Raw genomic sequence first — 13609 nt, 5'->3', positions numbered from 1 at the left:
GAAAGACGGAAAGTTGAGATTACCCGCTGACGGGTCGCAACGAAGAAAAATTGAGAGAAAGTACGGGAAGGAGTTTGCAGATGACGCAAGGAACGTATGGTTTGGTCTAAGCGCAGATGGCATTAATCCTTTTGGGGAGCAGAGCAGCAACCATAGCACCTGGCCTGTGACTCTATGTTTGTATAACCTTCCTCCTTGGTTGTGCATGAAGTGGAAGTTCATTATGATGCCAGTGCTCATCCAAGGCCCTAAGCAACCCGGCAACGACATTGATGTGTACCTAAGGCCATTAGTTGAAGAACTCTTACAGCTGTGGAATGGAACAGGTGTACGTGCGTGGGATGAGCACATGGGGGAAGAATTTGACCTAAAGGCGTTGCTGTTCGTGACCATCAATGATTGATCTGCTCTCAGTAACCTTTCAGGACAGAAAACAAGGGATACCGCGGATGCACGCACTGTTTGGATGATACCGACAATATATATTTGGAGAATTGTAGGAAGAATGTGTACCTGGGACATCGTCGATTTCTTCCGAGCAGGCATCCCGTAAGAAAGAAAGGCAAGCATTTCAAAGGTGAGGCGGATCACCGGACGAAGCCTCGGCACCGTACTGGTGCTGATGTACATGATATGGTCAAGGATTTGAAGGTAATCTTTGGAAAGGGTCCTGGCGGACAACCTATTCGAAAGGACGCTGACGGACGCGCACCCATGTGGAAGAAGAAATCTATATTCTGGGACCTGCCCTATTGGAAAGACCTAGAGGTCCGCTCTGCAATCGACGTGATGCACGTGACGAAGAATCTTTGCGTGACCCTTCTTGGCTTCTTGGGCGTGTATGGGAAGACAAAAGATACACCTGAGGCACGGGAGGACCGGCAACATATGCATGGAAAAGACGACATACATCAGGGGCATGCCAGCTACGCTCTTACCAAAGAAGAGAAGGAAATCTTGTTTGAATGCATGCTCAGTATTAAGGTACCGTCTGGCTTCTCGTCGAATATAAAGGGAATAATAAACATGGCAGAGAAAAAGTTCCAGAACCTAAAGTCTCATGGCTGCCACGTGATTATGACGCAACTGCTAGGCCAGAAGGAAGCATCTCCAAGGGCCATGAAAATGAGGAGGTCATTGAGTTTTGTATTGACTTTATTCCTGACCTTAAGCCGATTGGTGTTCCTGAATCGCGGCATAAGGGCAGACTAGATGGAAAAGGCACGCTAGGAGGGAATCAAAAAATATGTATGGACGGACATTCTCTCACTGAAGCACACTACACAGTTATACAGAATTCCGCCTTGGTGGCTCCGTATATGGACGAACATAAGAATTTTCTACGCTCCAAACACCCGGAGCGGTCTGATGACTGGATTACACGTGAACAAACCAGGAGTTTCGCCGGCTGGTTGTAGACACGTACCATGCATGACGCCTCTATTGAAGATGACCTGTACTCGCTGTCCCAGTTACCATCTTCGAATATAATGACTTTCAAAGGGTACGAGATAAATGGTAATACATTTTACACGATCGCCCAAGATAAGAAGAGCACCAACCAAAACAGTGGTGTCCACTTTGATGCAACAACCAAGACGGGAAAGGAAACATATTATGGTTACATAGAGGAGATATGGGAACTTGACTATGGACGTGATTTGAAGGTCCCTTTGTTTCGGTGCAAATGGGTCAATATAACACGATATGGGGTAACGGAAGACCCGCAGTATGGAATGACAACAGTAGATCTCAACAATCTTGCGTATGCAGACGAACCATTCGTCCTAGCTAATGATGTGGCACAGGTTTTCTATGTGAAGGATATGTCTACCAAGCCGAGAAAAAGAAAAGATAAGGAAGCGAATGCATCATACGATGAGCCAAAGCGCCACATAGTTCTTTCTGGGAAGAGAAACATCGTGGGAGTGGATGACAAGACAGACATGTCAGAAGATTATGAGAAGTTTGATGAAATTGCTCCATTCACAGTTAATATTGACCCGAGCATCCAGTTAAATGATGAAGATTTTCCATGGCTACGGCGCAAAGGGACATACGCGAAGAAAAAGTTTTACACCCAAAGATCTGGGATGTGATCGGCTTCACTATCATCACTTTCTTCTGTGTTTCACACCCAGGAGGGAATCTCTGTAATAGTTAGGGTAGTTATGTGTTTTGGCATTTGAAACGCGAAGAAATTTTATGTGCAAAGAAATTCTTTCATGCATTTACTGATTTTTTCAGCTAAATGACCCTGAAATTGAAAAGCATTTCAAATGCTCAGAAAGGTTGAAAGTTGGCATGGTATCATAATTTCACCCACATAGCATGTGCAAAAAAGTAGAGAGGGTTACCGCAAAAATTGGATGCACTTCGTGTATAAAATGGACAATCTCTTTCGAAGTATCAGGGTTTCGGATGAAAACTCATCCGTTACAAAGGGATTTCATTTTTTAAATAACCTAAGCATTACCAAATTGAATATAATGATAAAACACACTAATATTAAACATAAGAAAAAAGAATCACTGAAAATCTATTTTCAAAGTTAAGTTATTCACAAACTAGTGATTCACACAAATTTCAAATAATTCAAAATGTAAACTATTCAAATTTGTAAACTACCGGCACTAACCGAAAGTTTGTAATTTTTTGTACCTAAAGCAAAAATATTCCCAAAGAAACTCTAAATACAGCAAAAAACAACTCAAAAATAAATAAACCAAAAATAAATAAAGCAAAAAAATAAGAAAATAAAAAAGCCCACCTACTGGGCCAAAGCGGCCTGCATACGACTAGAAACCCAACCTGTAGTTGGGCCAGGATGCAGGCCCGCAAGCCCAGTAGGCCCACAGGCAGAGTAGGAGAGGTAGGCCCAGAAGGCCTGCTATTAAGAGGAGCTCAATGCAGTGCACGCGTCGGGGCTTATAAACTGGTCCTGGCGCTCCTCAACTAGCGAGGTGGGACTAAACTTCTGCGCCCCTCGCCTGGCAGCGCACACCCTTTAGTACCGGATGGTGGCACCAACCGGTACTAAAGGGTGGGCCTTTAGTACCGGTTGGTGCCACCAACCGGTACTAGCGCTTCCCGCCGCTTGGCCTGGCCAAAATCGACCTTTAGTACCGGTTGGTGGCTCCAACCGGTACTAAAGGACCATCCTATATAAGAAACACTTACGAAAATTTCGTCAGTTTCCTCCCAGTTCTCTCCGCTTCATCGCCGCCGCCCTGTCCCGCGCCATCGCCGCCACCGTCGCGCCGTCCCTCGTCGCCTCCACGCCGCCCCGTCCTCGTCGCGCCGTCCGCGTCGCCGGCCCGTCCCCATCCCGCACCGGCCCGCGTCCCTGTCCCCGCACCGGCCCGCGTCGCCGTCGCCGTCGCCTCGACCTCGCCCGCGCTGTGAGCCTCTGTCCCCCCTCTCCTCTCCCTCCAATCCAAGCCGCCGCGCGCGCCGCCGTCGCCGTCACCGTCGCCTGCACACACAACACATACACACACATACACACACACACACACCATACACACACATACACAATTCTTGTTCTGTTTTTAGTTTTTAGTTTTTCTGTTATTAGTTATTAGTTATTAGTTTTTTCAGTTTTTCTGTATTAATGTTATAGAAATGTTAGTTATATAGAAATGTTAGTTATATATAGAAATGTAGTTTTTTCTGTATTAATGTTATAGAAATGTTTGTTATATAGAAATGTTAAAGAAAAATTAGTTATACAATTTTAGTTATAGAAATGTTAGAAATGTTTGTTTTAGATATGGTCGATGTTTTTTTAGTTTATTATATTTTTAGTTATAAAATTTAGAATTTGCATATAAGAAATCACAATCCAATCATTTAAAAAATATTACTTTACTTTTGCGGCATATAGTATTTGTTGTCGACGATGCCCGGCCCGCATCCTCGCCATCGACCCGTTCGCGATGACGTCCTGCTTCAGAGGACCCATGTCTGGGATTGGGCTCTGCCGGGCTGACACTGGGAGGTGCTACCGGAGATATGATCCTGTGATGGTTCCTTGTCTTTTGGTGTCCACCGCCCGCGCCCCAGGAACCGCGAGTGGCCTAGATTCTTCTATAGTATTCGATCTTTATTAGCTACCTAGCCAGTGATGTATTCGAGATTATATATTATTTGAGACGATGTATTCGAGATTATATATTATTCGAGACGATGTATTCGAGATTATATATTATTCGAGACGATGTATTCGAGATTATATATTATTCGAGACGATGCATATTATGTACTATATGATTCAGTTTTTCCTTATTGATTGCATCCATGCATTGTAATTTGAATACTAAATTGTTTTATATTTCTTCTGTATTAGTTAAATAAAAGCTATGGCAGACAATATCGACAGAGAGGGAGAAGAGGCCCTGTTCGAGATCATACGCAGCCCTAGCAGGCCAGATGATCTGAATGAAGCAAATGACGGCTCCCAATATCTGAACAATACTGGGGAGGGTGATGATAAGATATTCGATCTCGACGACCGAGCTGATGAAGTCATGAACTATGATTATGATTATGATGACGCAGACAATGATTATGATGACGAATACAATGTTGATCTTGAAATAACAAAGACTACCGGCGAGGTATATTTATATAAGCAGGCATCTAGTGATCATCACATGTTTTTTTAATTGATGATATATTAACAAATCGATCTTTCTTCTTTCAGCCCTCCGGATCGAGCAAATCTGCTTCTACAGACAGCAGGACAAAGCGCGGCCCGAGCAAAAAGTTGAAGGAGGGTGTAAAGTACAACATCGATTCCATCAAAGCTAGTGGAGAACCCCTCACGCCTAAGAACATTGCGAGCAAATTCGTTCGTCAGTGCGGAGTTCTTGTGAAGGACCAACTCCCGATCTCCATTCAAGAATGGAAAGAGCCAAAAACTGAACGCCCAGATGTTACTTGGGTCGACGACAGAGCAAAACAAAAGCTTTGGGAATCTCTGATGGAACATTTCACCCTACCAGATTATTTCACTGATGCAGATGTGCAGAAAGTCAAGGACGCTGCTCTTAAGAAGATGGCAATTACATTCAACACCCACAAGAAAACTGTATGGACCAACTACCTCGCTGCAGGAAGGAAGACTCCAGAATTCAAGGGAACACTGGAGAAGCAAAGAGAACACTGGCCCGCTTTCGTGAAATTCAAGGAATCAGAATTATCTAAGGAACGGTCGACAAAAAACAAGGCCAATGCTGCAAAAAAGACGCAGTTCCATAGGCTGGGTCCAGGTGGCTACGCGGTGGCAGTGCCTAAGTGGGATAAGTCTGAGCAAGAGATGGAGGATGCAGGGGTCACTCCGGTTACTAGGAGCTGGCCCCCCAGGTGCAGAACTTGGTTCTATGCGCATGGGGGGGGGGGCGTTGGACCCGAAGACAGGCCTGGTTTCGAAGAAGGCAAGTCTAAAAGGAGCAGAACAGAAGTTACTTGACGCAATAGAAGATGCTCGAAAGGGGGTGTTCACGCCCAATAGAGAGAACGACGAGCTTACGCGCGCCCTGGGAAATCCTGAACACCCGGGAAGAACACGAGGCAAGGGCGTTATTCCCTGGTATGAGGGCTTTTCGGAATGGAACGACGACTACTGGACCCGTGCAAGAAAGAAGATGGAGGAGGAGAAGAAGAGGAAGCTGGAGGAGGAGCAGAGGAAGCAGGACGCGGAACGCCTTCAAGGCCTAGAAGCAAGGCACGCGGACTTGGCACTCAAATTCCAGCAGTAGCAGCAGCAGATCGACTCACTTAGCCAGGAAAGGGGGTTTCAGCAGTGGCAACAGCAAGCGGATGATCATCCAGCATTGGATAGCACCGTCCCATCCATGCCGAGAAGCAGCGTTGGTTCCGCCCCGGGCGACGCACTGCTGGATACATACCCTATGGATGACATCATTGAGAACACTAACTGTGAGCTACACTTCAAAATGAAGAACATATCCATGAAGGTGGCGAACGCCCTTGCTTTTACAATTATCCCCGAAGCAACCTTCCATTGCGCCCCGATTCCAGCGGGCTATGCTCGTGTCTTGGTTGATGAGGTGGTGGGCCCATATTCAGGGCTAGAGCTTGACATTCCTGGAGGTGACGACGAGCAAACACTGGGAGAGGCCATACATCGTATCATCCTATGGAAAAAGGATTGCATCATCTTTCGAAGTCCACCGACACCGCGTCTGCCGACTCCTCCTCGAAGTCCGCCACCGTGTCAGCAGACTCCCGCTCCTCCAAGTCCACGGACGCGTGAGCAGACTCCTGCTTCAAGTCCGGCACAGCATCAGGCCACTCCTCCTGTTTCAAGTCTGACACCGTGTCAGGCCACACCTCCTGCTTCAAGTCCGGCATAGCGTCAGGTCACATCTCCTGCTTCAAGTCCGACACCGTGTTCAGGCCACACCTCCTGCTTCAAGTCCGGCACAGCGTCAGGCCACTCCTCCTGCTCCAACTAAGCCACGTCAGCCGTCTCCGCCGCCTAAGCAATCGCAGAAGAGACACGCCGCAGCTATGGTGCGTAGCGGTACGAGTCGAGGTAGTACGGAAAGTACAAGCGGAGACAAGCGATATAAATATGGTCCAAGCAGCCTCGCTCCTCTTCCTCAGAGGCCTTACGACATGACCGAGGAGCAAAACGATGCAATAGTGCGGGCCGAAGTGGACGCTCATTTTCGATCGAAACCGGCAACGCCGCCGAGGGAGAAAGTGCCTGAGGAAAAGATTGACCACTTCATTCGTATGGCTAGACCACCAGCTCCCAAGCCTGTTGACTCAAACTATGAGCGCCAAATCAGGGCGGCACATCGAGCACGACTACAGAAAGAAGCAAGCTCGAGCTCGAGCCAACAAGCAACTGTCAAAAAATGTGGGAAAACCGTTCCCCAGCTGGGAGAACAGGCGGCGCAATCGAACCCCCCCCCCCCCCCCCCCGCTTGTTGTGCCAACAACACATGAGAGTACGCGCGCCCAATATTATTGTGGGCAAACCGTTTACGTTCCCGAGCTGGGCGATGTGGTAATAACCGAGGAACATATAATGCAGGCTGAAATGCTCAAGATCACTGTTGGACAACTCCTCGATATCGAGCCCATGCCTCCGCTTAGAGAGGAGGAAATAATACGGAAATATGTCCGCGGCGAACCTTTGGTCGAGCCCGAGGAGGTCAAGAACCTCCCAACGAGAATGTATGAATTGCATGATTGGTACATGAAAATTACCAAGATTTCCAATCGAGAGTCCCTCATGGTGCAAGTCGAGGAAGATCATTACTTCCATAAGAAAGCTCTGGCCGTTGAGTATTCAGAACTATTTCAGTTATTCAATGAAGATGCACTCGACAAATCAATCGTCAGTTGCTATTGTCTGTAAGTGATTTCTTTCTGTAATTTAAGTCTCAAGCTAGCTCTAGTGCTCATTGATTGATCATTAATTACCTGTAATTATATATCCTCACTATATATTCTTTTCTGTGGTATTATGCAGGATGAAGATGTATGAAATGAAAAAAGCTGGACGCTATGGCATTGGGTTCATTGACCCAAATACCGTTAATGAATACACATGGAAATTGGAATGGTGTAGACAAGATGTAGAGAAAAACATGGTAGAGTTCTTGAAGCGCCTCAATAGCAATGAAGATATACTACTTCCTTACAACTTCGAGTGAGTCACACTGTCTTGTACTACAAATTCTGTTTTTGCTTACTAGCTACATGTTAATAAGTGTATAGGGTTTAGGGTTATAGTTGATTAGTGTTATGCACATGCCCGCTTAATTTATACATGCAAACGTATGCGCATGCAGCTTTCACTGGATCTTGTTAGACATTAAAGTTGACGAAGGAAAAGTTGAAGTACTGGACTCACTACTTAAAAAAAATAGTGACTACAGCATCGTGAAGGGGATAGTCGACAGGTTATTTCAATCATTATTAACTATATCTCGGCCTATTTAGTTCGTCATTTCCTGATATGAACTATTTTTAATAACTCCTTTATTAATTTTCTTTGCCGGCGGGTAGGGCTTGGGCAAAGTACATCAAGGTGACTCTACGAAAATGGCGACAAAAGCTATGTTGGTATCGACCCAAGGTAAGTAATTAAGTAGTACTAGCTAGCTAGCTACCATCTCTTTAATTATTATTTCAATATCATTAATTAATTAACATGCTTGATTAATTATTATCTGATTAAATTCTATTGTCGTAAAGGCCCTGAAGCAGGCGCCGGGGACTCAAGTGTGTGCATACTACGTTTGCGAGAACATTCACATGATGGCGTCCGAAAGGAGCAGATCTAATAGACAGGACTGGGTACATTTGCCAGAACACTATTCACAAATCTTACATGATTGTCGATATCTAGTCACACAACTAATACACATGCATATTGATCTTCTTCTTAATAGTTCAAAGAGGTGCGGGACAAGCTCCTATCAGAGGAGCGCATACGAGCACTTCAAGAGGAAATAGCAGGATTTTTGCTCGACCAGGTCATAGATCCCAAAGGAGAATACTATTACCCGCTACCGCCCCATGAACCACTTGTCATCGTGCTCCGAAGGCACCAAGGCAACATGTAGGAGAAATTGTATATATATACATGTGTATGTGTGAATAATTAATGGTGGTTGTGAGACATTCGATTATATATATATATATATGATCAGTTCTACGAGAAAATCTATTTATATATATGCATAACGTGTACAATATGTAGTATCGTAAAATACCAGCAAACAAAAAAAGAATTAAATGGAAAACACATTAATGAAAAAATAAAAATAAAAACCAACCCCCCCCCCCAACATTTAGTACCGGTTCGTGCTACCAACCGGTACTAATGGTCTACCAGCACCCGGGCCTGGCTCGTGCCACGTGGTGGCACTTTAGCGCCGGTTCGTATCGAACCGGTACTAAAGAGGGGGGGCTTTAGTCTCCACTCCATACTGCCGGTTGAAGAACCGGCACTAAAGGTCCTTACGAACCGGTGATAAAGGCATGTTCTGCACTAGTGGCGGCTAGCAACACGCGCACTGTCGACCACGTAGGAGCTCACTCTCATCTTCTCCCATTAAAGTATAATCTCCATCTTTTTTTAATTCAAAGTATAGTTTTCCTTTAAGATTTAAACAAGTTTACTCGTGATTGCAAATTGCAAATCGGAACTGATGTATTGAGCTGATTGATTAGCGATTATTATCTATTGAATCAGACAGACAATTAACAGATCGAACTTCTTTTTATTACAGAATTGTTACAAAATGAAAAAGGAACGGATAAATTATATCTCTTTTTATGCAATACGCAGCAAAGAAGAGGGTTGATCCTCCGTTTTCATAACCTTCTCCGACATCGGTCGCAGCCATGGCAGAAGAGCGAAGATGATATAATAGATGATCCGTCAAACTTTGATCCGTAGCAGTGAATGTAACTCTCTTTCCGCACGTCATATAAAAAGGCGCATGCATGACGCGGCAACTAGCTCGTCGTTGTTTATGCGACCAATGCATGTGCTAGCTAGTAAAACAACTGACAGATCTGAGACCTTACGAACCCCACCTTTGTTGCAGTAATTCTGCCCTCTGTTGCTATTTCCAGGTCGTCAAGGCTGTTCAGTTTATGACGCGCGGTGTGTGATGTCTCTTTGTCGTGCACAACTTGCTAGCTATCTACTCCTAGATCGATTCGCCTCCACTCAGCAGACGGAAGCGCAGTGCTGCTTGGATTCATAACAAAAATCTATGATGTGTTGCGATACTTGAGAGCTAATCCTATCCACTACCCTCTATTTTGTAAGTTTCTAAGAGCATCTTCAACAGATCCGGTATATCACGTCCCCTAAATATCGGTTTACAAAACGAAACGTTTTTTCGCATTTTTACAGTATGGCTTTTGTTCTGACAGAACAGATCCCGTAACAAAATTTTATGGTCTTCACAAAATTGCACAAACACCCTAAAACACCCGTTAAATTACAATTGGGTCCACCTCGGCCGCTTCCACCGCGACGATCTCATCAGGATGGACAAAGGGCCGACGCTGGAGCTCACAACAAGAAGACGCCATCCGCATCAATCCCGCGGTGGTGGCTAGCGGGAGCAGGGGGCAGTGTGGTGGCAACTAGCTAGCTCGTGCCGGCGGCGACAGCAGCCGCTAGCTAGCTAGCTCACGCAGCAGAGCCGCTAGCTAGCTAGCTAGCCCGCGCAGCTCACAGCAGCGGCTCGCGGCTCGAGCAGTGGCGGCAGCTCACGGGTCGGCAATTAGGTTCCGGTGGTCATCGGCATTGAGGCGTTTGGGTGAGGTCGCGTTAGGAAAAGACCATGGCGGGAGCTGAAAGTTCCCTCCCACCAACTGTTTCATTATTTTCAGGTCCATGTAAAAATTGCCCCAATCTCGTAGATATAGAGAAAATGGCTCGGAATATGCAAGTTCCGCAAAAAAATTAAAGGACGGACGATTTTGCGGGATCTATTCGGGGCGGAAAAAACGTCCTCAACACATAGACCGGCGGTTATTTTGGCGGGTGACCTTTTTACATGATCTGCTAGAGATGGTTTAACTAGTTTATCCATTCTCAGCACATGCAAACCCTCCACTTCATCAACCATGTGCATTTCATTTATATTTCACTTTCTACCACATGCAAACCTCCACATCAAATATATGCAAGCCCTCCACGTCATCTTTTTTTTTCACCAACAAATTATTCGATCTCGATCCATACTCCATAGACAGAGTACAGACCAAGTGTACCTTGGGAGCACATTGCATTAAAGCCAGTAATTAATGAGCTGTCCATGAAACTAATTATCTCCCTGGCAGTATAGTGGAAAGGAATCTTGGTGCTATCATCTGTCCATCAACAAACAGAGCCGCTTTGCTCCTGAGCAGTGTGCGTAACGTGGCATGTGGACGCGTATAGTCCTGTCCTGCGACAAACAGCTCCTCGCTCACAGCTTTTGAGCAGTGTGGGTAAGAAATGTCGACGAGCACAGCGCAACTCGAGTTCCACGAGTGAATAATTAAATCAGTGTTAATTTCTGTAGCCGTAGCAAAAATAGTTGCTATATAAACCGCCCAAGCTAGGTAAGTAATCCACACAAACACAACACCAGCCTCATAGCAAGAGATAGAAAAAGCAATGGCTGCCAAGTCTTCCCAGACGATGACAATCCCTACCGACGCCGAGCTAATCCAGGCGCAGGCTGACCTTTGGCGCCACAGCCTCAGCTACCTCACACCAATGGCGCTCAGTTGCGCCATCCAGCTCGGCATCCCTACCGCGATCCATCGTCTCGGCGGTGCCGCGTCGTTGCCGGACCTGGTCACCACGCTGTCCCTCCCACCATCCAAGGCGCCGTTCCTCAGCCGTCTCTTGCGGCTGCTGTCCACGACGGGGGTGCTGGCGTCAAACGAGGTTGGGATCTACAGCCTCGTCCCATTGTCCTACCTCCTCGTGGATGGTGTACGCATCGACGGCGATGCTAGTCAGACGGCTCTTGTGCTTGCCGTGACCTCCCGGCATTACATGGAGGCGGCCATGGGGCTAGCCGACTGGTTCAAGAAGGATACCGCGCAGCCCGTGCCGTCACCATTCGAGGAAGTGCACGGCGCGGCACTCTTCGAGGAGAGTATGGCGGTCCTCGACCCAGAGTGTGACAAGTTGTTCAATGAAGCTTTAGCTGCCCATGACCATATGGGAATTGGTACAATATTGCGGGAATGTCATGGCCTATTCAGTGGCTTGCAGTCGCTCACAGACTGTTGTGGTGGTGATGGGACGACTGCCAGGTCCATCGTTAAGGCCTACCCGCATATAAAGTGCAATGTGTTGGACCTTCCAAAGGTGGTTGATAAAGCTTCGAGCGATGGTTCCGTTAACTATGTTGCCGGTGACATGTTCCATTCCATCCCACCTGCTCAAGCTGTAATGCTAAAGGTACAAACTGGTTTGTCTCCACAATGTTATACCTTTTTAGCGCTCGTGATTCTATACCTCATTAAAGTCGAGAGTTTGTATCACTAGTATGTACATTCTTTTGATGTATCCTTTATATTTAAATGAAAACTACCAATAGTAATGCATAATTACACTGAGTGCATAAATTTTATGTCTTCTTATTACACACTGCTTAACCGCATATATATTTTGCCATGTCAGCTTGTTCTACACTTCTGGGGTGACGAGGACTGCATCAATATCCTAGCCCAATGCAAGAAGGCCATTCCTTCCCGAGAAGCTGGAGGAAAAGTGATTATCATAGACATTGTGGTTGACTCTTCTTTAGGACAGATGTTCGAAACCCAACTGCTGATGGATATGGCAATGATGGTATATACCAGGGGACGACAGCGGGATGAAAATGACTGGAGTTCCATCTTTGCGAAAGCAGGGTTTAGCGACTACAAAATTGTCAAGAAACTTGGAGTTCGAGGTGTCATCGAGGTCTATCCATAAGGTTGTGCTGCAAATGATGTGATGGCGACCCTTTGGTATCCATAAAGTAGTGGTGTGCTATAACTACTAAATAAGGCACCCGCAAAAAAAAACTACTATATAAGGGCGTCAGTGCCATACTTTCTAAAGCAAAGCACAATGGAGAAAATTAGTAGCTGAAGCGCGTTAAGTGCCTGGTCACAAAATAATCTGCGCGTGCATGTGTTTGTATGTGTGTGTGTCTGTGCCTGTGTCTGTGTTAATTAGTTTCAAGAAGTGTTGGGACACTCGGTGTGTGCTATGTACGTGGCATGTTTGTGTGTTCCAACAAGCTGAGACATTAAGTTTATTTTGCATTATGGTATATGCCTATAACCTTGTCTACGAATGGTGCAACGGGAGAGATTTCGTATATGTTTGTCATGCTAATATCCAAAAATATTTTTTGTTTAGTATATATTTTTTGAACAAGGTTTGGTATTTTTCTTGGGTGCGGCTACACATTTGCTGCTTGATTTTGGGAAAGCACAAGTTTTTTCCCAGATAACCACCACCGTCAAACCGACGCAACCCTCCTGGCCATATCCCCCATTCCCTCTGATCTGCTGCTCTTCCATTGTTGCAACAGCTTTCCATTACGCGAACCAATCTGTGATTGGATGGTTAGGTGGATAGTGGTTTCCCCAGCCCACCAAGGTAAGGTCCTGGTGCTTGCATTTATCCTTGACTTATTTCAGGATTTTCGACGATGCGCGTTTAGTGAAAGGAGACGTTCCTGTTGACTACGAGGAGCCTATGGAAAAAAGCTTTTCATGACCAGATCAACAAAAGGAAAAGGTATATCTCACCATAGGTGACACCAGTATAATGAGTATTATTCTGCTGTTTTCTTCTTCTTTCATTTTCATTATTCCACTTTTTTTCTCCCTTATTAATTGTATAGTTCAGAAAATACATAAACAAAGTAGTGGTGTGTGCTATAAGAAATAAATAAGGGCACCTGTGCCGGACGTTGTGAATAGTAAATCAGAAAAATACTAGAAAAATCAAACAATTCTGGAAAAAAATAGTTGACCAGTATAATCTCTGCCGATGATCGATGGCTTCCATTGACGATGAGCGTGGGATGCTGATCTAATTGCA

The 13609-nt window shown here is 45.5% G+C and overlaps 1 protein-coding gene across 1 annotated transcript; it reads left to right on the top strand.

Moving 5' to 3' along the window:
• The first annotated feature begins 11116 nt into the window (after window positions 1-11116).
• Window positions 11117-12825, top strand: LOC109739680 (daphnetin O-methyltransferase 1). Its single transcript, XM_020298752.4, has 2 exons — window positions 11117-11968; window positions 12191-12825. The coding sequence occupies exons 1-2, from the start codon at window positions 11171-11173 to the stop codon at window positions 12485-12487; spliced, it is 1095 nt and encodes a 364-aa protein (XP_020154341.1). The 5' UTR covers window positions 11117-11170; the 3' UTR covers window positions 12488-12825.
• The last annotated feature ends 784 nt before the right edge of the window (window positions 12826-13609 follow it).

This window comes from Aegilops tauschii, chromosome 3 (assembly GCF_002575655.3).
Source record: "Aegilops tauschii subsp. strangulata cultivar AL8/78 chromosome 3, Aet v6.0, whole genome shotgun sequence".
NCBI classification, from domain to species: Eukaryota; Viridiplantae; Streptophyta; class Magnoliopsida; order Poales; family Poaceae; genus Aegilops; species Aegilops tauschii.
Note: the sequence above shows the minus strand (reverse complement) of the source record. Positions and strands in the feature narration are given on the sequence as shown.